Below are 25,883 nucleotides of genomic sequence, written 5' to 3' on the forward strand. Positions count from 1 at the left end.
TATCAGTCTTACAAATCAAGTTACACAAAGATACATAAGGCCAACACAACACACAATTTCTGCTGAATTCAAACCAAATTCTATCAACCCTAAGGGGGGTGACATTCTCTCTGGAATTTCTCTCCATGTTCTGACCAGACAAGACAGAGAAAACAGAACCACAGACAAGACAGACACAGAGTGACTGGAACTCTCAGTGAAACCCATGAGGGCCCATGTTGCAACCAAACCCACATACCATCACTGTCCCAGATACTAAGACAGATACTGGAACCTCTAGTGGTACTCAAACCCAGGAGATCCACAGGTGGGGCTGACACCCACATATCACTCTCAGTAGTGATGCTAGCACAGCCCCTAGTGGGACTGGAACCCATGGGGGACTTACTGGGATTGAACTCACTTGGTTGTCCCCTCTTTTGACTCCTGGGAATACTAGAACACCCTTCTGGTGTCCTGCTCTGGGGAGCAATACAGCATTAGGTTTCTCCCTTCTTGGGTTTTTTTCTGGAGCTCCATTTCTTTAGGCTTTTACATACGTCGAACGGTGTCCCATTGTATTTTCATAGGACTCATGCAGCCTTATTGGCGGATGAGTCATATAAGTTCTATCCCAGGAGAGCCCCAAATGCTTGAGTCTAGAGTAGAAAGACGAGCCCACACAACTGGAATAAAGTTTAATACTTTAATCAATCTGCCAACAAGGCCCCCACACTGGCCTATCAGGGTCATCCCCTGAAGGAGATAAGCTGTTGAATTAAATATTAGTTATAGAGTTCTTGAAGGTGGTGGATGGATGGTGCCTACAGCCCCTCTGAGCTAGTGAGTCTGTAGATTCAGGGAGACAGCGAAGAAATGATCCACAGCCAGACAGTAGAGTTAGGAGACATGCAGTTTTATTAAGAGGCCCTAACCACCATGTGTATATCTCACATGGCTTCTAAGCTAAGCAGCCTCTCTGCACCCAACCTCTCTCTCCTCCCTCCATCCTATATCTTTTTCCTCCTCATTCTCCTGTTTAGCCTCTCTCCTTCACCTCTCTCCCAGGCCTGAATTACCAACCACAGACCCCTCCCAGCAGTGGGCCTGTCTGACCATCAGCTAAGATTAGCATTTGGTTATGGTAGGGGTGACAATAAGCCAAGATAGTAATTCTTAAAAGTGAATTTGCTTTTTATTGTAATGTTACAATATAAATTTAATTCTGTATGGCTACAGAGTGTACATAGATATTTTTGCATATTTATTAATGTCCATTTATTATGTTGTACTCTTCACATATAAAGTATGAGTTATGTTTAAACAACAAAATGGGCAAATAAGGGAATAATACAGATGAAACCATGAAAGAATGCATTCTTCATAAGCTCAATAGATGAAATAACAGGTCTTTGGATATACAGAAAGCAATATACCATACTTATTTTGATTAGTTGCTTAAACAGTACAATCTTCTGTACTATGTACTCAATTATTAAAGAAACAAATAAAATTGAGGTACTGTATTTTCCGGCGTATAAGACGACCCCCTAATTTTGCAGTTAATACATAGGTTTAGGCCTATATTCGCTGTATCAGACAGAAGAACATTCCTGTGCTGCAACTGTATGTACCACAGTGAGCCAATAACAACAAGCAAAAGTTCAAAGGTTATACTGTAATAGACTTCCTCTCTGACTCTGGCCAATCTGAGCAGGCTTTTTACAGTGTAGATTCAGGTCCAAACATTGTCTAATTTGCATGCATAAAAAGCCTGTTTGGATTGACTGAGTTAGAGAGGCGGTCCGAGCAGCCTTGCAGTGATTGGCCCCTTATCATAGACACCTTTTCTGGCAATTTCCTGGTGGCGTCAGTTAATCTCTCCTACTACATGAACCAAACAACACCCCATCCTTGGACCCTAGCACTGAACCACCAACACGGGTATCTGGGTTTTGCCAGAAGTGGCCCCCAGATCTCCTGAGTACTGTTTGGGAGCCCCCAAGAAAGAGATTTGGAAACTCTGCGGCCTGATATTTTTTTGTTGTTGTTGTTTCATTTAACGGCATATTGCAACATTTTTCGGGATATACACGGCGTATAAGATGACCCCAGATTTTCGGTTGACTTTGTTTTGTTTCAAAAGTCATCTTACACGCTGGGAAATATGGTAATTTTCAATGTTAAACTATTCTAGAGTCTTATATTTGAAGACATTCAAAAGTAAATTTGCACATAGAAGTTTTGACCAATTTTTAGTCTTTTTGAGAAAATACTTATTTAAACATGTATATCAGTTTTATCTTTGCAAATTTAACACATGTATGTTCACGCATATATATATATATATATCAGGAATTTGTTTTAACCTAACCTGAAATTTTACATTTGTACTAAAAATAAAAACAATTGGGGCCACATCTGGTGGTATTCAGGGTTTACTCCTGGCTATTCATTCAGGGATCACTCTTGGGATAGCTTGGGAGATTTTATGTGGTAATAGGACTGGAACCCAGTTTGAATGCATGCAGAAAAGTGTCCTACTTTTTGTATTATAGCTCTGGCCCCTCATTTTCTCCTTTCATTTTTGAGTTACTTCATTGTATACGCATGTATAAAGAGAATCGCAAAAACTTTTATCTTCATGAGGAAATTATAGATAGAAAAAATTGGATTAAAAGATGGGATTGGGGCTGAAGTGATTGCATAACAGGTAGGGTGTTTGCCTTGCATGTGGCCAACCTCAGTTTGGTCCCTTGGATCCTATATGGTTCCCCAAGTCAGCCAAGAGTTCTTTCTGAGCACAGAGCCAGGAAGTAACCCCTGAGTTCTGCCCAGTGTAGCCCCCAAAAAAGAAAAACAAAAAAATATAAGCTAGAATGGATCTTGTATTTTAAATGAATAAAACAATACTTTAGACATAGTTTACAATAGTGATAAGGAGTTACTTTCCTCATACAGATCATGGCTTCAGCACCCCCTATTTTTAATGAAAACTCAAGTTCTAGTGATACCGACAGCAAAAGTGAGAGTGATTCTGAGAGTGATAACAGTGATGATGACAGTGAAACAACAGACAGTTCATCATCATTTGATCAATCCGAAGAAGAAAATCTAGACACAGAAGACCTAAGTGATGAGCCATTTTCTGAGAAATTACCATCTGAGTTTGAAATCAATGAAGAAAAACCTTCAACTGCTGAAGTTACAGATGTTTGCAGTTGTGATTTAGAAAAATCAGGTAATGTATTATCTGTGTTTTCCTTCCTCTTTTCCTCCAACTTCCTCCTGCTTCTGTTCTTCCTGTTCTTACAGATTCTTATTCCTCACTCCTTTCCTTCCTATTTTATCTCCCTCACTATCTTTACAAAAGCACCGAATCTCTGTCAGAACTTCAGTGTAGCCATATGTATTTATGTGTGTATGCATTTTGAGGTCATACCTCATGTTACTCAGGGATCATTCCTGGTGGTGCTCGGAGACTCTATGTGGTGCTGGGGACTGATCCTGGATCTCTCTAGCTCTGCTTTTAATTTCTTTAAAGTAACCCCCACCCTAAATGTGCCACATAATGAACAAAAGACTTCCTACATACAGGGCAAGTGCTTTACTGCTGAGTCCTATTTCCTGATTTTATATTTTTTTTTACTATAAGCAGTAGAGGCATATTCTCACTAAATTATTTTTATAATTACTTTTTTAATCACCATGATTACAACATTGTTTATGATTGAGTTTCAGTCATATAATATATACCACTCTTTACCAGTGCAGGTTTTAAAACCCAGTGTCCCCAATTTCACTCCCCTACCCCACTGTCTATCTCTTGGTGGATTTTAATTTTTTCTCGCTTTTCTTCTTTTTTCCCTTTTGACACAGTGATTTGCATTATTGTTAATGAAGGAGTATGTATTATGCATAACACTTTAACCCCTTTTAGCACCCTGTTTTTGTGAAGAACTATCAATTCCAACTATCATTGTCATAGTGTTCTGTTCTCTACCTTAAAAGCACTGCTCCGGGGGGCACTAGAGGTAAGGTGTCTGCCTTGCCAACGCTAGCCTAGGAAGGACCAAGGTTCGATCCCCTGGTGTCTCATATGGTCCTCCAAGCCAGGAGCGACTTCTGAGTGCATAGCCAGGAGTAACCCCTGAGCGTCACCAGGTGTGGCCCAAAAACCAAAAAAAAAAAAAAAAAAAGCACTGCTCCACTATTTGTGGCAAGCTTCCTCCCATGTACTGATTCTTCTGGCTCTCATTTCTAATGTTTCTGTGTATTATTGCATACTATCATTTTTTCTTTATATACCACAAATGAGTGAGATTATTCTATGTCTATCCATCTTCTATTTTCATTGTAACACTATTATCAACAACCAGAATCTGAAAACAGCCCTAGTGACCAAGAACAGATGTGTGGCTTAAGAAACTAATACATCTACATAATGGAATATTATGCAGCTGTTAGGAAAAAATGAAGCCATAGAAGTTATAGAATTTGCTTATACTTGGATGGATATGAAGATTATCACTAAATATATTTAAAAAGACTTTATTAAATATTTAACCATATATATGTTGTGTTGCATAAAATATAAATATGTTCAGTCAGTAAATATATTAGTAGCCATTTACAAACAATGTTTCAGTGTTTTTGAGTCATATACAACTAGTGTTTATGGGTAATTTCTGGTGTAAATCAGGATACAATATAGGGTGTCAGGAGTAAAATATTTGTGGCTGCTTATGAGGCAAGCCCTCTACCTCTATACTGTATTGTCCCCTAAAATTAATTTTGTATTTAATACAAAGTCATTATTTATTTAATTTTTTATTAAAACCATTGTGAATTACAAAGTCCTTCATAATTGAATTTCAGGCATATAGTGACAGTGAATTAAGGTCATTCCCAGCACCAGTGTTGACTTTCCTTCACCAAAGTTCCCAGTGAACAGTATCCTATGCCACCAGCATTAGCTCTCTGGCATGCCAGTTTAACAGGCCCAATTTAAGTTTAGATTGGTATACTTTGAGTCTCTTGAATCTATTGTTGTTGACTCTGTCCTTTAGTTCTGCCTCCCCCTTCCCCACCAATGCACCTGAGATCACTTAACCTTCCTGGTTCCATCCTCTATTTTTCTCCTCAGTTTTGTAGGAAAATGCAGAAATATGGGGTAAAAAAAAGTAATTTGTGTCTCAGGGTTCTATGAATAAGGTGGGAGCTCTTATCTAGAAGATAAAAATAAAATTAATATTTTTTAAAAAGTGGTAGTTGCAGGCTTTTTGTTTATTTGTTTTGCATAGGCACAGCAAATGTGGGGGAAATTAGAAATAAAAGGCCATTAGCCTAAAAATTAGGGTGTCCCCATCCATGAAGAATCCTGTCAGAAGAGCAACTACAGGCTCTGATTGATTCTTAGATACTTGATAGATTTAGACACTATTTTTAATATAATTTTTATTTTGAACATAGTGGCTTACATATTGTTAACAATAATATTTTAGGTACATATTTACATAAAATCAGGGGGATTCCCATCACCGATTTGTCCTCCCTATACCTCCGTTTTTGTCCTACCTCCCAAATCCTCCTCCCTCACCCCTGGGGCTGCTAGAAAATGTGGTCCCCTTTGTACCTAGTTTACTACTTAGTAGTCTTGCATCTGTTTGGTCTTGGTGCCTCCCTTATTTCCCCCTCTAACTGGGAGGCAGGACTAGATAGTTCAAGTTATGTGGTTTTGTTTGAAGAAGAGAAAAGTAATAAACTGGGGTAAAAGTCTAATCCACCGAAAATGGGCGGGATCCTTCTAGAGGCTCTCATAATCGGTTTGAGAGATGAAGGAGAGAAATAAGGTGTAACACCCCAACAGTACAAAAAAAAGTGTCAAATATCCAGTGAGCACTCCAACAATAACAATGATAAGCACCACAAAAATAGCCATGGTCTTGAGATAAAAAACATGGCAGGGCATATAAAGAAAGAAAAGAAAAGAAGGGAAAAATATAAATGTAAATGGTGACAACTTCAATAACCACACCAAAACAAGGAAATCGACAAGAAGTAGATAGGTAAGTAAAAATAAAAAATAATAATAAATGAGTATTTTAAAAAATAATATGTATAAAAAATATAAAAAATGTTTTGTGCTTTTTGCCTTTTTTTCCCTCCTGCAATGGCACAGTAAATATTGGGGTCATTCGAAAAGGAATTCACTTGGCCTAAGAGATATGGGGTTTCTCCACACTTGGAGTATATTGTCATGGGATTAACTATAGACTCCGTTCAGGTTCATTTACTCTCCCCTTGGTGCTTTTGTGGTGTTTGGAAGGCTTCTGCTCCTTCCTGGGTGATAAAATCAGACCTCTGTATCTAGAGATCTCAGTATCTGCACAAGTCCAGGAGTGGGACTTATGATGAAGTCTTTCTTTCCCTCAGTGTCATTTCAATCCATCTTCTGTGGTTGGTGGTCTTGGTCTTTGCACTGATCCTAGGATGGAACCTAGGATAGCGTCTTTCTTTTTTTTTTTTTTTTTGGTTTTTGGGCCACACCCTGTGACGCTCAGGGGTTACTCCTGGCTATGCGCTCAGAAGTTGCTCCTGGCTTCTTGGGGGACCATATGGGACGCCGGGGGATCGAACCGCGGTCCATCCTAGGCTAGCGCAGGCAAGGCAGGCACCTTACCTCCAGCGCCACCACCCGGCCCCAGGATAGCGTCTTTCATTGTGTTTCCAGAAGCCCCATTCCGTTGCAATTGTCTCAGCCAGACCTTTGGAACTGGGGATCATGGTTGTTGTGCAGGTCGTAATTCAAACCCTAGACTGGGGCTTTTTTATTGGTCCCAATATATGTACAGTCCAGTCATGGTTCTAGTAGCCAGTCATCTGTAAATCACGATCTTAGCTTTTGGACCAACCAAAGGGTGACAAGTCTTCTGATTTTGTCTTATCATTAGCTGGGGAGGTAGGATAACCTGCTCTTAGGTCAAGTTGTTCCCATTTTCCTTGTTGTCAGGATATCATATTAGAGCTGGCATTTGTTGGTGGCCCAGCAGTATTAAGGATGTCCCGGTTGGGATTTGTTTCCTGTAGCTGTTGTGAAGAACTTTGTCGTTTCTATGTCTGGGATCCAGGGTTCAAGGCTGGACGGATGGTGAGATTTAGACACTATTTTAAGTGGATTAGATTCCTTCATCCCATTTTCCTCTGAGACATTATTCGTGTAATACACCATTTTTTTTTTTTTTTTTTTTTTTTTTTTTGGTTTTTGGGCCACACCCGGTGACGCTCAGGGGTTACTCCTGGCTATGCGCTCAGAAGTCGCTCCTGGCTTGGGGGACCATATGGGACGCCGGGGGATCAAACCACGGTCCGTCCTAGGCTAGCGCAGGCAAGGCAGGCACCTTACCACCGCCCGGCTAGTTTGTTTTTGGATCACACCCTGCAGTGATCAGGGGTTACTCCTGGCAGGCTCAGGGGAATCACGTGGGATGCTGGGAAATGAACACAGGTCTGTTCTGGGTCAACTGCATGCAAGGAAATGACCTTTCACTGTGCTATCCCTCCAGACCCTACAAATGTCTTTTGTGTATTGTTTTTGTAGCCTGCCACTTTGCTGTATTGATTTGTTGTTTCTAGGATCTTTCTTGTGGTCTTTTTCAGGTTTTTGATGTATATTATCATGTCATTGGCAAATAAGGATAGTTTGACTTCCTTTTTTCCTATTTGGATTCCTTTGATTTCCTTTTCTTGTCTGATTGCAATTGTTACAACTTCTAATAATAGTTGAACAAGAGTGGAGACAGTGGACAGCCTTGCCTAGGAATTTTTGGGGTTCTGTTGTAATCTCTCTCCTTTTATTTCTGATCCAATTTATTTGAGTATTTTTCTTTTTTTTTTCATTCTAACTCTTGCCAGAAGTTTGTCTATCTTGTTTAATCTTTTAAAAATCCAGCTCCTAATCTCATTAATTTTTGTATTGCTTTCTTTGTTTCTGTATTGTTGATTTCCTCTCTTGTTTTTATTATTTCTTTTCTTATTGTGTTTGGATTCTTTTCCTGTTGTTTTTCCACATATTTAAAGTGACCCTTTAGATTGTTGATTTTATGTATCATTTTCTTATTTTTTAATGTAGGCCTGTATTATTATTAATTTTCCCCTAATTACTGCTTTTGCAGTGTCCCATAAATTTTGGCAATTTGTTTCTTTACTAGAATTTATCTCAAGGAATCTCTTTATTTCTTTGTGATTTCCTCTTTGATTCAGCTGTTGTTGAACAGCATGTTGTTTAATCTCCAGATGTCAGATTTTCTACCCATCTTGTTATATTCAATTTCATCTCTGTGGCATTATGGTCTGATAAGGTTCTTGGTATAAGCTTGTATTTATGGTTTTACATAAATTACACTTGTGGCCTAAAATGTAGTCTATCCTAGAGAAGGTTTCATGTGTACTTGAGAAGAATGTGTATTCAGCTTCTTGAGGAAGATCCTTTAGTCCTAGTTCTTCTAGTTTCTCATTTAGGGCTCTTATGTCTTTTCTAGTATTCTGCGTAGTGGATTTGTCTAATGGTGATAATGGTGTGCTGAAATCTCTCACGACTATCACATTACCATCCATATGTTTCTCTAGGTTTGTGAGAATATATATATATATATATATATATATATATATATATATATATTGCTTATTCTACATTTGCTGCAGAAAGTTTAATCAGATTTAATTATTCTTGGTCTAATTTTTCTTTGATCAGTAAGTAGTGTCAATATTTGCCTCTAAATACTTTATTGAGGCTGAATACAATTTGGTTTGATATTGTTATGGCTGTCCCAGATTTATTTTGTTTTCTAGTGCTTATATGTTTTCCATTGTTTAATCCATGTCTATTCTGAATATTTAATGTGTTTCTTACAGGCAGCAGATATCTGGATTTTGTTTCCTGATCCAGCCATCTACTCTATGCATTTCAATGGGAGAGTTTAGTCCATTGGTATTTAAGGAAAGCATTAACAGAGAGGACTATGTGTCATTATATTGTGTAGGGTTCTTATTGTTACAATTGGGTATTTGATTTATGTAACTGATCTCTGAGTAGTTCATTTAGAGTCAGTTTGGTTAGTGTAAATATTGTGAGTTCTTTTCTGTCCAAGAATGTTTTTAACCCTCACTGCCATCTAATTGAGAGTTTCTTAGATAGTGGACTCTAAGTTGAAAATTTCTTTTATTCAGTATTTTGAATATGCCATTCCATACTTTTCTTGCCTGAATTGTTTTCAAATGGAAGACCTAGTTTGATTCTTGTATTCTTTCCTTTATACTCAAAATTTTTCTCCTCCCTTACTACTTTAAAGAGTTCATCTCCCTTGCTTTTTGCCATTTGAATTAATTTATGTCCTAGTGTTGTTCTCTTAGGTCTATTTTGTTTGGAACTCTTTTTGCCTCTTTGATTGGAACAGCAGCCACTTTCCAAAAAGTTGGATAGTTTTCTGCTATTATGTCCCTCACTATTTGTTCTTCCTCTTTACCTTTTCTTCCCCTTCTGGGATTCCTATAACTAGATTATTTCTTTTGTCTTTTTTCATTAAATACCTTACATTTATTCCAATGTTTTGTCTCTCATTTCTTTATCATTGCTGGCTTGTAATTTGTTTCTGAGTTCATCTATGCAATTATCTACCTGTATAATTCTGCTATTATGCTTTGCTAACATGCTTTATAGTTTCCTCAGTTCCATTTGTATAGACTCATATTCTGATAGTGTTCTTTGAGTTGTTTAAATTGAATTGTCTTCACTGCATTCACACAGATTTGGGAAAGGAGGGTTGGTGAGAGAGACCAGCAGTTGCTTTTTCTACCCAAACACAGACCTTTCTGTGAGCAGGAGTGGAGGAGAGGGTTGGTTGGTTCTCAGGCTGGTCAAGAAACTCAGAGGGAAACTAGGGGAAGCCTTAGAGGGGCTCCAGCCATGTCTGAAGTGGGTTCTGGAATATGCTGTGTCCTCTGCCCCTGTGACCTAGTGTTCTTTTGGCTTGAGAAAATAGGGGTTGGTCAAAGTCATTTATTTTTAAAGGATTAGCTGAAAATGAAGAATTCCTGAAGAAGCTCTCAAAATTGATTTGGAAGACGCTGTCAAAATCTTCGTAAGTATAACACAAGTTATTAAAATAAATACATTATTATAATTGTCACATTTTCTTTCTTCCCATTAAGAAGTATATATAGAAATTTCCAGAGTTTTTACCTGTTTTTGAAAACAAGTAAATATCTTCCCAGTGGAGTGCTATAGTATATGATTATGATTCAACTTAGAAGAGTAAGATACTAAAAAACTTTAAGTGTTTTGAACTGATAGAAAATTTATTCTTTTAATACTTCAAAAGGCTAATATCACATATACATGAATCATAAAAATTCCCTTGATATATTTTGAATAATTAAAAAAGTATATAATATCATCAGGGATCAATATAGCAAGCTTTCTTCTACAATTATTTGCATATACTTGTTAATATGTTGTAGAAACAGGATACAATTTCAAAGAGGGAACATTCTCCCATCAGCAATGATTTGAGTCTAATGTTATAAAATATAATGTTATAAAATATATCTCAATGAAAATAATTATAGTAGCTATATTATGATACCTGTTGAATACACTTTCAAAATTAAAACATCTAAAGCATCACTTAAAATAAGGAAAGAGCAATTTAAATCCTATTCAATGAAGGATCTAAAACATTGGGAAGCAAACATAATTCAATATTACTCAGTAGCAAATTTCAAGAATGTCTTTTTGTAGCCATATGCTAGAATTTAATCGCAATTGGTTTAAGTATAAAATGTTACAGAAAACATATGTAAAAATCTTGTTGTTTGATAAATATTTAGGGCATATATCATTATAAAAACTTAAAAAAATGGGACTAGAGAGATAATAAAAAGGGTAGAAATCACTGCTTTGTATGGCTATGACTACATTTTGATCCTTAATATTACAAATGGTCATAGATAAAAATATTGAAATTTACTTTTGCATAAATATATGCTTTCATGAATAAAGTTCTCTATAGAGTCAGTCAGATATGTAAGCGTGGAATTACTCTATTACAGAGTTGAAATTGATAACTTGTTACTTATATAAAAGATAAAATCGTCATTGCTATTCAAATTTCTTAAACTAGAAGACTGTTTATTTTCTCTTTTAAGCCTATTATTTAAATATTGTGTCATGTGTTTTATTTTTTTACTTAGTATGACAAGTTTACTTAAAGACTTTGTTGAATCTGAATATTTTTTGATTGATGGAGATTCATTGTTCATTAAGTGTGTTCTAAATGTGAACTTGGAAAGAGGACAAACTCTCCACTTTTTTTATATTGTTGAACAATTTCTGCATGATTTTATTCAAAAGGAAGCAAAATTTGTAATTGTTTTCTTTAAGGTAAGAAAACATTAAATGTTTACTGAATTGTGTAGATTCTAAAAGAAAAGCAATAAAACTTTATGGTCATCATAACTTTCTTTTTATTATATTTTGCTTCTTTTATTGTATAGAAGTATTCATTAATAGAAATTCCATTGGTTTATTAGTAGAAAAATAGTTAAATATATTTTCTGTCACTTAGCAATTTTTCAGTTGCTAAAACTTTAAACTTCTTGTATCATATTAGTATAACAGTTTGTATACAATGCAAATGAAAAATAACTAGCTGTTCTCTTTTATTTCTGATATTAATACTGATTTCCCTTTTTATAGGATGCAGAAAATTTTTATTTTAATTGCCCTGAACTTCTGGCTCTTCGTACCATATTGATTCAACATTTAGAATGCAATACTGAAGTCACTGTTCATACAGAATTTTCCAATTGTCTGTCACCAGAATGGGAATTGTTTCTTACAGAATATTATCCATATTTTCTAATTGTGTTAGAAAGAGGAATAACAGAACGCCAGACAAACTTTTTAAACATACTTATTCTTCATACTCTTCAAAAGAAAATTAATATAATACTGATTGAGGGAATGGAATCAGACGTTCTAAGAATTTATGGATATTGTGCTTCAAGTAATTATTTCCACAAAATGTTTTATGAAAAAGTAAGTTGGTTAAATTAAACATTAGAAATACACATGGTAAATAAATGCAAATAAAACTAACCAAAAGACCAAATACTACAGACTTAACTCGAAAACTTTCGGACTACTGAGTCTCTGATGGAGATTCTATGAGAAAGAGGGCAGAATATTTTTATATACTTTTAGTGAGAGATGTACTAAAACTTTCTATGGAGACATTATTAGTTAGTTGAGGAGGAAAAGTAGCAACTAAGTTTTTAAGTGTAGACGTTAATGAGCAGAAACTGTTCAGAGAAAGACTAGTCAAGACTTTCTTCATTGGCAAGTCCGATTGCCGAGCACTCATTGTGCAGATAGAGTGTCTTGCAAGCAGCTGATCCAGGACAGATGGTGGTTCGAATCCCAGCATCCCATATGGTCCCCCGTGCCTGCCAGGAGTGATTTCTGAGCACAGAGCCAGGAGTAACCCCTGAGCACCACCACTGGGAGTGACCCAACCCCCCTCCAAGTCCCCAACATTTATTTATTTTATTAGTTATTCATATAAACACATTTTATTTATTATAACTGTGATTATAATTGTATATGGTATAGTTACAATTGTATTATAATTTAGGGTATTGATATATAAGATTTATATACACCACTACTACCAAACTGCTCCTGTCCTTCCACACTGTCCCTACATCTCTTTAAGTTTGGTCTTTCTCCTTCTATACTTCACTCTCTGTTGATAACTGGTCTGTACTCCAATGGTAAGTGTAAGTGATGGTTTAGTATTGTCTATTTTCTTAATTTAATTACTTATATTTTATAGATGAGAACATCATCTGGTGTTTGTGCTAGCTTTGATTAACATGCCATTGACTTACAGTAATTGACTTTCTTAGTTTAACATGATGCCCTCAAATGCCATTCATTTTGAAGCAAAATGCATATTTTTATATTTTCTTATAGTTACACAGTATTTTATTGTATACATATCCATATATGTATATGTATATGTATATAAATATGTATAAATACCATAAATTTCCTATTAATTAGTAGTTGGACATTTGGGTTGTTTCCATATCCTGGCCATTATCCTAAGTATTGTAATGACTAGAATGTGCATATATCCATTCAAATAAATTTTTTTTATTTTTTTATTTTTTTTATTTAAACACCTTGATTACATACATGATTGTGTTTGGGTTTCAGTCATAAAAGGAACACCACCCATCACCAGTGCGACATTCCCATCACCCAAGTCCCAAATCTCCCTCCTCCCCACCCAACCCCTGCCTGTACTCTAATCAGGCTCTACCTTTCCCTCATACATTCTCAATATTAGGACAGTTCAAAATGTAGTTATTTCTCTAACTAAACTCATCACTCTTTGTGGTGAGCTTCCTGAGGTGAGCTGGAACTTCCAGCTCTTTTCTCTTTTGTGTCTGAAATTTATTATTGCAAGAATGTCTTTCATTTTTCTTAAAACCCATAGATGAGTGAGACCATTCTGCGTTTTTCTCTCTCTCTCTCTGACTTATTTCACTCAGCATAATAGATTCCGTGTACATCCATGTATAGGAAAATTTCATGACTTCATCTCTCCTGACAGCTGCATAATATTCCATTGTGTATATGTACCACAGTTTCTTTAGCCATTCGTCTGTTGAAGGGCATCTTGGTTGTTTCCAGAGTCTTGCTATGGTAAATAGTGCTGCAATGAATATAGGTGTAAGGAAGGGATTTTTGTATTGTATTTTTGTGTTCCTAGGGTATATTCCTAGGAGTGGTATAGCTGGATCGTATGGGAGCTCGATTTCCAGTTTTTGGAGGAATCTCCATATCGCTTTCCATAAAGGTTGAACTAGACGGCATTCCCACCAGCAGTGGATAAGGGTTCCTTTCTCTCCACATCCCCGCCAGCACTGTTTATTCTCATGCAGCACTGTTTATTCTCATTCTTTGTGATGTGTGCCATTCTCTGTGGTGTGAGGTGGTATCTCATTGTTGTTTTGATTTGCATCTCCCTGATGATTAGTGATGTGGAGCATTTCTTCATGTGTCTTTTGGCCATTTGTATTTCTTCTTTGTCAAAGTGTCTGTTCATTTCTTCTACCCATTTTTTGATGGGATTAGATGTTTTTTTCTTGTAAATTTCTGTCAGTACCTTGTATATTTTGGAGATTAGCCCCTTGTCTGATGGGTATTGGGTGAATAGATTCTCACACTCAGTGGGTGGCTCTTGTATCCTGGGCACTATTTCCTTTGAGGTGCAGAAGCTTCTCAACTTAATATATTCCCATCTGTTAATCTCTGCTTTCACTTGCTTGGAGAGTGCAGTTTCCTCCTTGAAGATGCCTGTAGTCTCAATGTCCTGGAGAGTTTTGCCTATGTGTTGTTCTATATATCTTATGGTTTCAGGTCTGATATCGAGGTCTTTAATCCATTTGGATTTTACCTTCGTACATGATGTTAGCTGGGGGTCTAAGTTCAATTTTTTGCAAGTGGCTAGCCAGTTGTGCCAACACCACTTGTTGAAGAGGCTTTCCCTGCTCCATTTAGGATTTCCTGCTCCTTAATCAAAAATTAGGTGATTGTATGTCTGGGGAGCATTTTCTGAGTACTCAAGCCTATTCCACTGATCTGAGGGTCTGTCCTTATTCCAATACCATGCTGTTTTGATAACTATTGCTTTGTAGTAAAGTTTAAAGTTGGGGAAAGTAATTCCTCCCATATTCTTTTTCCCAATGATTGTTTAGCTATTCTAGGGTGTTTATTGTTCCAAACAAATTTCAACAGTGCCTGATCCACTTCTTTGAAGAATGTCATAGGTATCTTTAGAGGGATAGCGTTGAATCTGTATAATGCCTTGGGGAGTATTGCCATTTTGATGATGTTAATCCTGCCAATCCATGAGCAGGGTATGTGTTTCCATTTCCGCGTGTCCTCTCTTATTTCTTGGAGCAGACTTTTATAGTTTTCTTTGTATAGGTCCTTCACTTTTTTAGTCGTTGATTCCAAGATATTTGAGTTTGTGTGGCACTATTGTGAATGCGGTTGTTTTCTTAATGTCCATTTCTTCCTTATTACTATTGGTGTATAGAAAGGCCATTAATTTTTGTGTGTTAATTTTGTAGCCTGCCACCTTGCTATATGAGTCTATTGTTTCTAGAAGCTTTTTGGTAGAGTCTTTAGGGTTTTCTAAGTAGAGCATCATGTCATCTGCAAACAGTGAGAGCTTGACTTCTTCCTTTCCTATCTGGATTCCCTTGATATCTTTTTCTTGCCTAATCGCTATAGCAAGTACTTCCAGTGCTATGTTGAGTAGGAGTGGTGAGAGAGGACAGCCTTGTCTTGTGCCAGAATTTAGAGGGAAGGCTTTTAGTTTTTCTCCATTGAGGATAATATTTGCCACTGGCTTGTGGTAGATGGCCTTAACTATATTGAGAAAGGTTCCTTCCATTCCCATCTTGCTGAGAGTTTTGATCAAGAATGGGTGTTGGACCTTGTCAAATGCTTTCTCTGCATCTATTGATATAATCATGTGGTTTTTATTTTTCTTGTTGTTGATGTTGTGTATTATGTTGATAGACTTACAGATGTTAAACCATCCTTGCATTCCTGGGATGATACCTACTTGATCGTAGTGGATGATCTTCTTAATGAGGTATTGAATCCTATTTGCCAGGATTTTGTTGAGGATCTTTGCATCTGCATTCATCAGCGATATTGGTCTGTAATTTTCTTTTTTCGTAGCATCTCTGTCTGGTTTAGGTATTAGGGTGATGTTGGCTTCATAAAAGCTGTTTGGGAGTGTTTCCGTTTGTTCAATTTCATGAAAGAGTCTTGCCAGGATTGGTAGTAGTTCCTCTTGGAAAGTTTGAAAGTATTCATTAGTGAATCCATCTGGGCCTGGGCTTTTGTTTTTGGGTAGACTTTTGATTACCATTTTTATTTCACCAATGGTGATGGGGGTGTTTAGATATGCTACATCCTTTTCCTTCAACCGTGGAAGATTATAAGAGTTCAAGAATTTATCCATTTCTTCCAGGTTCTCATTTTTAGTGGCATAGAGTTTTTCAAAGTAGTTTCTGATTACCCTTTGAATCTCTGTCATATTAGTAGTGATCTCTCCTTTTTCATTCCTAATACGAGTTATCAAGTTTCTCTCTCTCTTTCTTTGTTAGGTTTGCCAGTGGTCTATCAATCTTGTTTATTTTTTCGAAGAACCAACTTCTGCTTTCGTTGATCTTTCGGATTGTTTTTTGGGTTTCCACTTCGTTGATTTCTGCTCTCAGCTTTGTTATTTCCTTCTGTCTCCCTATTTTTGGGTCCTTTTGTTGAGCACTTTCTAGTTCTATTAGCTGTGTCATTAAGCTACTCAGGTAAGCTCCTTCTTCCTTCCTGATGTGTGCTTGCAAAGCTATAAATTTTCCTCTCAGTACTGCTTTTGCTGTGTCCCATAAGTTCTGATTGTTTGTGTCTTTATTGTCATCTGTTTCCAGGAACCTTTTTATTTCCTCCTTGATTTCATCTCGGACCCACTGGTTATTGAGCATGAGGCTGTTTAACTTCCAGGTGTTAAAGTTTTTCTTCTGAGTCCCTTTGGAGTTCACAAATAATTTCAGAGCCTTGTGGTCAGCGAAGGTAGTCTGCAAAATTTCTATCCTCTTGATCTTATGGAGGTATGTTTTATGTGCCAGCATGTAGTCTATCCTGGAGAATGTCCCATGTACATTGGAGAAGAATGTGTATCCAGGTTTCTGGGGATGGAGTGTCCTATATATATCCACTAGGCCTCTTTCTTCCATTTCTCTCCTCAGGTCTAGTATATTCTTGTTGGGTTTCAGTCTGGTTGACCTATCCAGTGTTGACAAAGCCGTGTTAAGGTCCCCCACAATTATTGTGTTGTTGTTGATATTATTTTTCAGATTTGTCAACAGTTGTATTAAATATTTTGCTGGCCCCTCATTCGGTGCATATATGTTTAGGAGAGTGAATTCTTCCTGCTCTACGTACCCCTTGATTAATATAAAATGTCCGTCTTTGTCCCTTACAACCTTCCTGAGTATAAAGTTTGCATTATCTGATATTAGTATGGCCACTCCAGCTTTTTTATGAGTGTTGTTTGCTTGGATAACTTTTCTCCAGGCTTTTATTTTGAGTCTATGTTTGTTCTGACTATTCAGGTGCGTTTCTTGTAGGCAGCAGAAGGTTGGATTGAGTTTTTTGATCCATTTAGCCACTCTGTGTCTCTTAACTGGTCCATTTAGTCCATTGACGTTGAGAGAAAGAATTGTCCTGGGATTTAATGCCATCTTTATATCGAAATTTGGTGTGTCTTTTGGTTAGTCTTGTTTTAAATTATGTCTTTCAGTTTTTCTCTTAAGACTGGTTTTGAGTCTATAAAGTTTCTGAGCTGTTTTTTGTCTGTGAAACCATGTATTCTTCCGTCAAACCGGAAAGTGAGTTTTGCTGGGTACAGTATTCTAGGTGAACCATTCATTTCATTCAGTCTTGTCACAATATCCCACCACTGCTTTCTGGCATTGAGTGTTTCTGGTGACAGGTCTGCTGTAAATCTCAAGGATGCTTGCTTGAATGTAATTTCCCCTTTTGATCTTGCTGTTTTCAGAATTCTGTCTCTATCTGTGGGATTTGTCATTGTGACTAGGATGTGTCTTGGGGTGGTTTTTCTTGGGTCTCTTTTGTTTGGTACTCTTCGAGCATGCAGGATTTGATCACATATATTCTTTAGCTCTGGGAGTTTCTCTTTAATGATGTTCTTGACCGTTGATTCTTCCTGGAAATTTTCTTCCTGGGTCTCTGGGACTCCAATTATTCTTAAGTTGTTTCTGTTGATCTTATCATAGACCTCTATTTTCATCTGTTCCCATTCTTTGACTAATTTTTCCATTGTCTGTTCATTTGTTTTAAGTTTTTTTTCCAATCTCTCCTGTTGTATGGAATTGTTGTGTATCTCATCTTCCACAGCACCAAGTCTATTCTCAGCTTCTGATACCCTGTCCCAGAGCTTATCCATTTTGTCATTCACTTCGTTTACTGATTTTTTCAGGCCTGTTAGTTGACATGTTATTTCAGTTTGGAGTTTTGTGATTTCTGTCTTCATATTTTCTTGATTCTTATTACTGTTCTGTTCTACTCTATTCATGGTTTCTTTGAGTTCTTTGAGAATATTCCATATTGCTTCTCTAAAGTCCTTATCTGAGAGATTGATTAGTTGGTTGGTCGTTAACTGGTCATCAGAATTGTCATCTTCATTCTCTATGTCTGATGCTGACCTGCGTTGTTTCCCCATTGTCACACTTGTATTGTGGGTTTTTCTACGTGTTGCGGTGGTATTCATTGGTTATATGATGCAGGCAACACACTTCTCTGGCTCCGCCCTTTCTGGATGGGCCGACTTGCCTCCAAGGTAGGGGAGTCCTCCGTGGATGAAGCCTCACACAGGATCAAATCTTAGGCCCGAGCACGCAGCAGAGTAGACAGTCTGGAGAGAAATTCTTGCTTCTGTGATCCAGCACAGTTCTTAGTGTGGTTTTTTTCTTCTTGTGATGGTGTTCTTTTTTTAGAAAGAGCGCATGGCTGCATAGCGAAGTGGAGCTAAGTGCCTTCTGGAGCCTCTTTTCAGCCCACTCTCAGGAGGTTCACGCAACAGGATAGCAGAGAGACACACACGCAGCACTCACAGTTTTTCACAGTCGGGCCCCACTGGTCAGGCGTAGTTTTCACTCGCTCGCTGGGCAGCTTCAGAATGATGTATTTTTAGGGTTCACTTCCCAGGACTCTGAGGAGAATCACTGGCTCACTGGGAAGCTTCCTAATGTAGTTTCTTTGGGGTTCGCTTCCCAGGGCTCTGAGGAGAGCTTCCAGAGTTCAGGAAAGACAGAGAAGAGTAGGACAGGGCTCCCTTCAGGTGCTCAGTTTCTGGCTCGGTGGGTAGCTTCCAAATGTAGTTTCTTTGGGGTTCGCTTCCCAGGGCTCTGAGGAGAGCTTCCAGAGTTCAGGAAAGACAGAGAAGGGTAGGACAGGGCTCCCTTCAGGTGCTCAGTTCCTCAGAAGAAGCACAGCCCGGTGGAGACTCTGCAGGTAGAGCAATCAGCACTCTGCCTGGAACCCCCCACATGCAGCCATTTCTCACTCACTCACTGGCTCGCTGGGTAGCTTCCGAATGTAGTTTCTTTGGGCTTCGCTTCCCAGGGCTCTGAGGAGAGCTTCCAGAGTTCAGGAAAGACAGAGAAGGGTAGGACAGGGCTCCCTTCAGGTGCTCAGTTCCTCAGAAGAAGCACAGCCTGGTGGAGACTCTGCAGGTAGAGCAATCAGCACTCTGCCTGGAAACCCCCACATGCAGCCATTTCTCATTCACTCTCAAATGAATATTTTTATATTTTGAGGTTGAAATTAAAAGTTAAAAATACTGGATCATTTTTTTGAGAAACCTTTGAACAGCTTTTCCTAGATGTTGCATCAGGTGACATTTCCATCATTTTAATATTAATATATTTATCAATACTAATATATCATTAATGCAATTAATAAAATAATTAACAATACAATTAATAAAATCAATAAAATATTAATATATTTCAATATTGATATAGAGGAAATATTTATTATCAGCTCAATAATACTTGAAAATATTTTAAATATCTTTCAGATAGTATAGTTCAGATAATTCAGAACAAAGACTATGATTTTAATATATTTTAATGATTAATTAATAAAATTAATATTAGGATATTGATTTTAATATTAATATAGATGAAATATTTGTCATCAGCTCAATAATACTTGGAATTATTTTAAATAATTTTCAGATAGTAGATGTCAGATAATTCAGAACAAATTCTATCATTTAAATTTATTTTTTTTAATAATTAGGTAAAAGACAATGTGAAGCAATATAAAATAAATATATTGCTACTAGGATTTCTTCCTACTTTGTCAATATTTAGTTTCTTGAGAAATACATTTTATTTTTAATATTGTTATAATTTTGGTAGTTAATAGTTTAACCAAAAGGACTTAGAAATCTGCTTTAACTTGAGTTTAGTTCTATTTGTTTGCATTTGTTAGTTTATATAAATAAATAATCTTGAACATTATTTTTCACCTTGTATTTAGTTTAACCAGCTGTTTAATAGATTTTTATTTGAAAATAATTTTATTTGAACTGAAATATTTATTTATTTACTTATATATTTAGCATGAGAGTCAACTGAGACATGCTTTATTTGACTACATAATAGAATTCTTCAAAAAGGCACAAAAAATAAAAAGTTATCAGTATGATCATTTGGAACTCAACTTGGAAGATGTTCAGACAGAGGTAACAATGTGTTTATTTGAAAACTATAGCTTAGTCCCTAAGAGATATATATATATATATATATATATATATATTTAATGATATATTGCTTTTAAGAAGCATGCATTTTGTTTATAGCTATAATCCACATTTTTTAAGTATCTTCCTTCAGTTCTGCATTTTTGTCTTATGAATTGAATATTTTGTATAAAAAATTTAAAGAATGTAAAAAATAAGGATTATTAATGGGAAAGTACAACTTTTGTTTGTTTAGTGAAGCATCTCAAAAGTTTTGATATTTTAAGGGTTTTAATCTTGCTTATAATATCTAGGTCTTTAACAAATGAATTTATTCCAGATACATCAAACGTTGTCCTTACTTCAGAATTTGTGGCCAGAAGGAGCTGACATCAGAAGCATTGTCTGCTCTGTTTCATGTGCTGTAACATTAAAACTCTATAAAAGAATTTTGTGTGATACACCAGACAGTGAAAATCTAAACACAAGCACAGATAAAGACAAAACACAGGTGGGATTCTTTCAGTACCGAATTAAAACATTAAATACTACCTTAAAATATATAATAGTGCCTATGCTTTATAGTTACAAACACAATATTAATAAAAATATGTTATTGCTACATGGTTTTTGTTTTTTTGTTTTGTTTTGTTTTGTTTTGTTTGGGTTTGGTTTTGGTTTTTGGATCACACCCGGCAGCGCTCAGGCTCAGGGGTCACTCCTGGCTCTATGCTCTAGAAATTGCTCCTGACAGGCTTGGGGGATCATATGAGATGCCAGGATTCGAACCACCAACCTTCTGCACACAATGCAAACGCCTTACCTCCATGCTATCCCTCTGGCCCCCTTGCTAAATGTTTTCAACTAAACATGGAGATAAGTATTTGATTATATTCTATTTTTGTTGTTTGTTTTGTTTGTTTTTGGGACACATCCGGTGACATTTAGGGGTTACTCCTGGTTACGCGCTCAGAAATTGCTCCTGGCTTGGGGGACCATATGGGATGCAGGGGGGATAGAACCGAGCTTCATCCTTGGTCAGCTGTGTGTAAGGCAAAGCTCCTGCCCCATTTGATCATATTTTTATAAAAAACATATAAGGGTTCCTTTATTTTTGTTTTGGGGGACTATCAGGCTGTGTTCAGTGATTACTCTCGCTCTATGTTCAGGGATTATTCCTGGTGAATTGAAGAACCACCTATATATACTGTGAATAATTTAAGAACCACCCGTATAGACTGCTGGGATCAAACTGGGCTCAGTTTGGTTCACAAACAAATCAAACTCCTTACACTATCTCTCTTCTCCATAAAGCATATATAGATTTAAAAAAACGTTAAAATGTTTTTCATGCAACAAACCTATCAGTTCTTGCTTTCCTGATCATTGGTCAAATATCTTTTATATCATTTTTGTTCTTGGCTCATCACTTCTGTGGCTGAATATCCCTCAGGTAAATATGTAGACTTACCTGTCATTTGACACAGGGTACTTAGAATTTGTAAAGATAGGTCTAATTATGCAAATGACAGTGATTATGTCTATGATCAGGTGATCCTTGCCAATAATCAGAATCCATATGATAATGAAGAGATAATTTAAAGGATAGAGATCATGCTTGGTTTGCAGGTTCAATCCCTACTACTGATTTGTTTCCTAATCCTGGGTCTGGCTGTAGCATACAGCATTGTCTCCTCCCCACCAAAAGAAGAAACTCATTAGTAAGAAGCAATTAGCCTAAAGGGCATGTTTTGGAGACCAGCACTACATGAGGTCCTCCATGCATAATATTTTATGAGTCAATCCGAAGTCCAAACCTTAGGATTTCCTCTGAGTACTAACAGGTTGTCACTCAAAAAACTAACAGATAAACAGAAGAAGACCATTGGTGATAATGATATTAAGAATAGAATCTCTCCTTCAATGGGTCTTTATGTGCCAATGCCAGATAAATTAAATACATTTAATTATAATTTAAGTCTATAGTTGATGTGCAGTTATTCTATTTTATTGGTGGATACCAGTCAATGAGACATCTTTTGGGGATGTAAGTCAAGTTTTCTGGCTTTCTTCCCTTATAGTCTATTCCTTAGTATATATAAGACCTCATATATCCTGGGTCTTCTCCACAGAAGCACAAGTGAATTTAGAAACGTAGTCATTATTTATTTTATTGCTACTTTGAGAACATGAATGTTGATCCTTGTAATACCTTCAGATGACCATTGTAAAAATGGAAGTGCTGGATATAATAATGGATCTCTAATACATTTATTTTGAAAAGAATTCACTCTTAGGCAAGATAAGTAGGTGTGTAGTTTAGAGAAAGTTCTGAAGCTAATTATAATTTCTACAGGTAAAACAACTGAAAAACATGTGTGAATATTATGAACAAGAAAACTTTAAGATACTATTGTTGTACATATTAGTTATATTTTTACCTGTGTTTAATTTTTTTCTAGAACATGAAGAAAGAGCCAACACTAACTGAAGCAGCAGATCTTTGCAGAATGCACTGTCTCAGTGTAATTTGCCTTCAGCTTTTACCTATATTTCAAAGAGCTAAAAGTAGAATCGTTACTTGTATTTGGGATAGAACACTTTTACCTTTTCTAAAAATAGTAGGTGAAACATTTAATTCATACACATTTTAAATCCAGTAAAGTTAGAAACAAAACATTTTGTTTTTTTGTACAGCCTTTTTCTTCATCTTCATGCATTTAAAAATGGATACAAACAATGCATAAGCAAGCTACTTTTCAAACACCCAACATTTTTATATGCAAAGTACTGCATATATTTCAATGAATATTTTTAAGAATAAATAATAGTTATACAATTTTTGAAGAATATTTATCATATAGTTAAAGTAATAATTCATATTTATAATTTATATCAATTTTATCAATCATAATTTATATAAATGTATTAATGATAGTTTATTAGTTATTAAGGCAGCTAACTAATGCAAAACTTATCAGCTATTGAGACTCAGTCTCTATATTTTGCTTAATTATTTTTAATTTTTGTTCGTTTTTGTTGTTTTTGGGGCCACACCCAATGGTGGCGCTCAGGGGTTACTCCTGGCTCTGTGCTCAGAAATAGCTCCTCTTAGGCTCAGGGGACCATATGCGATGCTGGGAATAGGATCTGGTTCCATCCCGAGTTGGCAGGCCTTGTGCAAAGCAAACGCCCTATTGCTTGCTGTGCTATAGCTCCGGCTCCTATATTATGAAGGAGAGGGCATACTGAGCAATGATCAGCAGTCACTCGTGACTCTTTATTCAGGAATTACTCCTGGTGGTGCTCGGGGGACCATATGGGATGTTGGGGATTGAACCTAGGTCGGCAACACCTTCTCCACTGTACTACCACTATAGCTCCAAATACTTATATTTATTTAGACCTTGCTTATTAAATCATAGAATAAGAAACTTATACTGAAACTCTAAAGTTTCAATAAACTTTGGGGTGGGAAGGAGGGAGATCTGTGACATTGGTGATGGGAATGTTGCACTGGTGATGGGTGGTGTTCTTTGCATGACTTGAAACCCAACTACAATCATATTTGTAATCAAGTTGTTTAAATAAAGATATATATATATAAAAGAATGTTAGGAAAAAACATGTCATATTTTCTAGCATGCATTACAATAAAACAGAATCATATCATTAAAAAGAAACTCTAAAGTATTAAAATTTAAATCCATATAATATTAATAATTTTATTAGTTTGATTCAATAAACAAATATTTATTGCTTTTCAGACTGTGATGAGTTCAAAAGAAATAATTCTTTAATAGCTACACACTACTATAGAAGATATAAATCAACCATTTATCTTACATTTGGAAAATCTGAAACAAAAAGACAATAAATAATTTGTATGTAATCATCAAATCTTATAACTGAAGGAACACTGGCACTGCAATCTAATATTTCCTTTCATTTCTTTTACTTATACCTTATTGTGGAGAAGGACATTCTGGAAATATTTAATATGATAAATGTTTCTCTAATTCTTTTTGTTTTATTCAGATGAATCACTGTGAATTTTTCATTTTAAAACAACTAAAAAGTAGCAATCATTGGAATATTAACTTTTCTGGACTTCCAGATTTAACTGATAACATTTTATGGAAAAATATTGCTTTTTACTATGAAATGGAATATAAAAGAGGTAAATAATAGTTATGCCTTTATATTAATATTTTTGTTGAGTGAGTAAAATTTTGTTTGACAATAATTATAGTAGTCTAGTCAGAAATTTAATATGATTTGGTGGAAAGTTTTCTTTGTAGACAGTTGCATCTCTCCTATAGAAATTATGTAGTTACATGAGGGGAAATTATTCCTTTGAGGGCAATTGCAAAGCTCTTTTCTCCCCTCTGAAACTGCAAATTTTAGCATATATGGATGAAAAAAAAGCCTAAATGTAAATGTGCAGCACAGAATACCTTAAGTATTGCTGTTTATTAGATTATATCATATTGTATTTATTTTGCAAATATCAAAAGTGAGTTTTTGGCAAGGAGTTATTCCTGTGAAAACTTAAAGGAGTTTCAGATTCTAGTATTACCTCAAGATGAGTAGTGCCAGAGGCCTACCTCATGATGCTCTTCATTGTCATACTTTCTCCAGAAAACTTGGATATAGACTGGTAGATACTTTATCCATGACATGGGAGCATAGGCAGATTTCTGAGTAAGTTACCTGAATTTGTCTTTTTATTGATTGAAAAATGTATCAGTACCACTAAGTTCAAGAGACTTTACTTTTTTTATTTATTCATTTGTTAGTTTCTTTATTATATAGTCACAGTTAATAAATTACAAAGTTGTTCATGATTGAGGTTCAGGCACACACTAAGGTTCAAGACCAATTCCTTCACTAGTATCTACTTCCTTCCACTAATGCTACTCCACAGTCCTTTGTTTCCTATTAGTTTGCTTATACCAGAGACACTATACATATATGATATATATTCATATACATTTTATTATTCTGTTATATTGATAGTATAATATTACCAATTAATATTATTCACAATAATTATTCATATAAATTAACAGCAGTAACATAAATAATAATTAATAACCATACAATTATTTATAAATCATAGAATTATACTTAATAAATTTAATTGTATATAATGTGTATGTTATGTTTGGATTTATAATATTTATATCTTATTATATACAAAATGTTCCCTGTAGTTTACAGTACTGTAGCTGGTAGGTTTAATACATAACTTAGTTTACTCCTTTTGCACACTCCTCCTGAATGAAGGCTTCCCTCCACCATATATGTTTCTCATGCCCCCCTTCCTATCCTCCAGCTACTGAATTCTGTTTTCATGTTCTTTGTCCACTGAGAGAATTTGTTTTTTAAATATTAGGTACAATTCAAGATACCTAGTAGAAATTCAGCTTCACTTAAATATCCAAAATGAGAAACAAATAAAAATTTAAGAAACATTTCATACACTCA

General features: G+C 35.9%; 1 protein-coding gene across 1 annotated transcript in view; it reads left to right on the top strand.

The window, feature by feature from the left end:
* The first annotated feature begins 2,943 nt into the window (after nucleotides 1-2,943).
* Nucleotides 2,944-25,883, top strand: part of LOC126007199 (probable ATP-dependent RNA helicase DDX60) — an 87,029-nt gene continuing 64,089 nt past the window's right edge. The window contains 5 exon segments of the mRNA XM_049772676.1: nucleotides 2,944-3,220; nucleotides 10,049-10,118; nucleotides 11,230-11,419; nucleotides 11,735-12,076; nucleotides 22,856-22,961. Coding sequence (XP_049628633.1) covers nucleotides 2,944-3,220; nucleotides 10,049-10,118; nucleotides 11,230-11,419; nucleotides 11,735-12,076; nucleotides 22,856-22,961 — 985 coding nt within the window.

The sequence above is a fragment of the Suncus etruscus genome, chromosome 4, assembly GCF_024139225.1.
Source record: "Suncus etruscus isolate mSunEtr1 chromosome 4, mSunEtr1.pri.cur, whole genome shotgun sequence".
NCBI lineage: Eukaryota > Metazoa > Chordata > Mammalia > Eulipotyphla > Soricidae > Suncus > Suncus etruscus.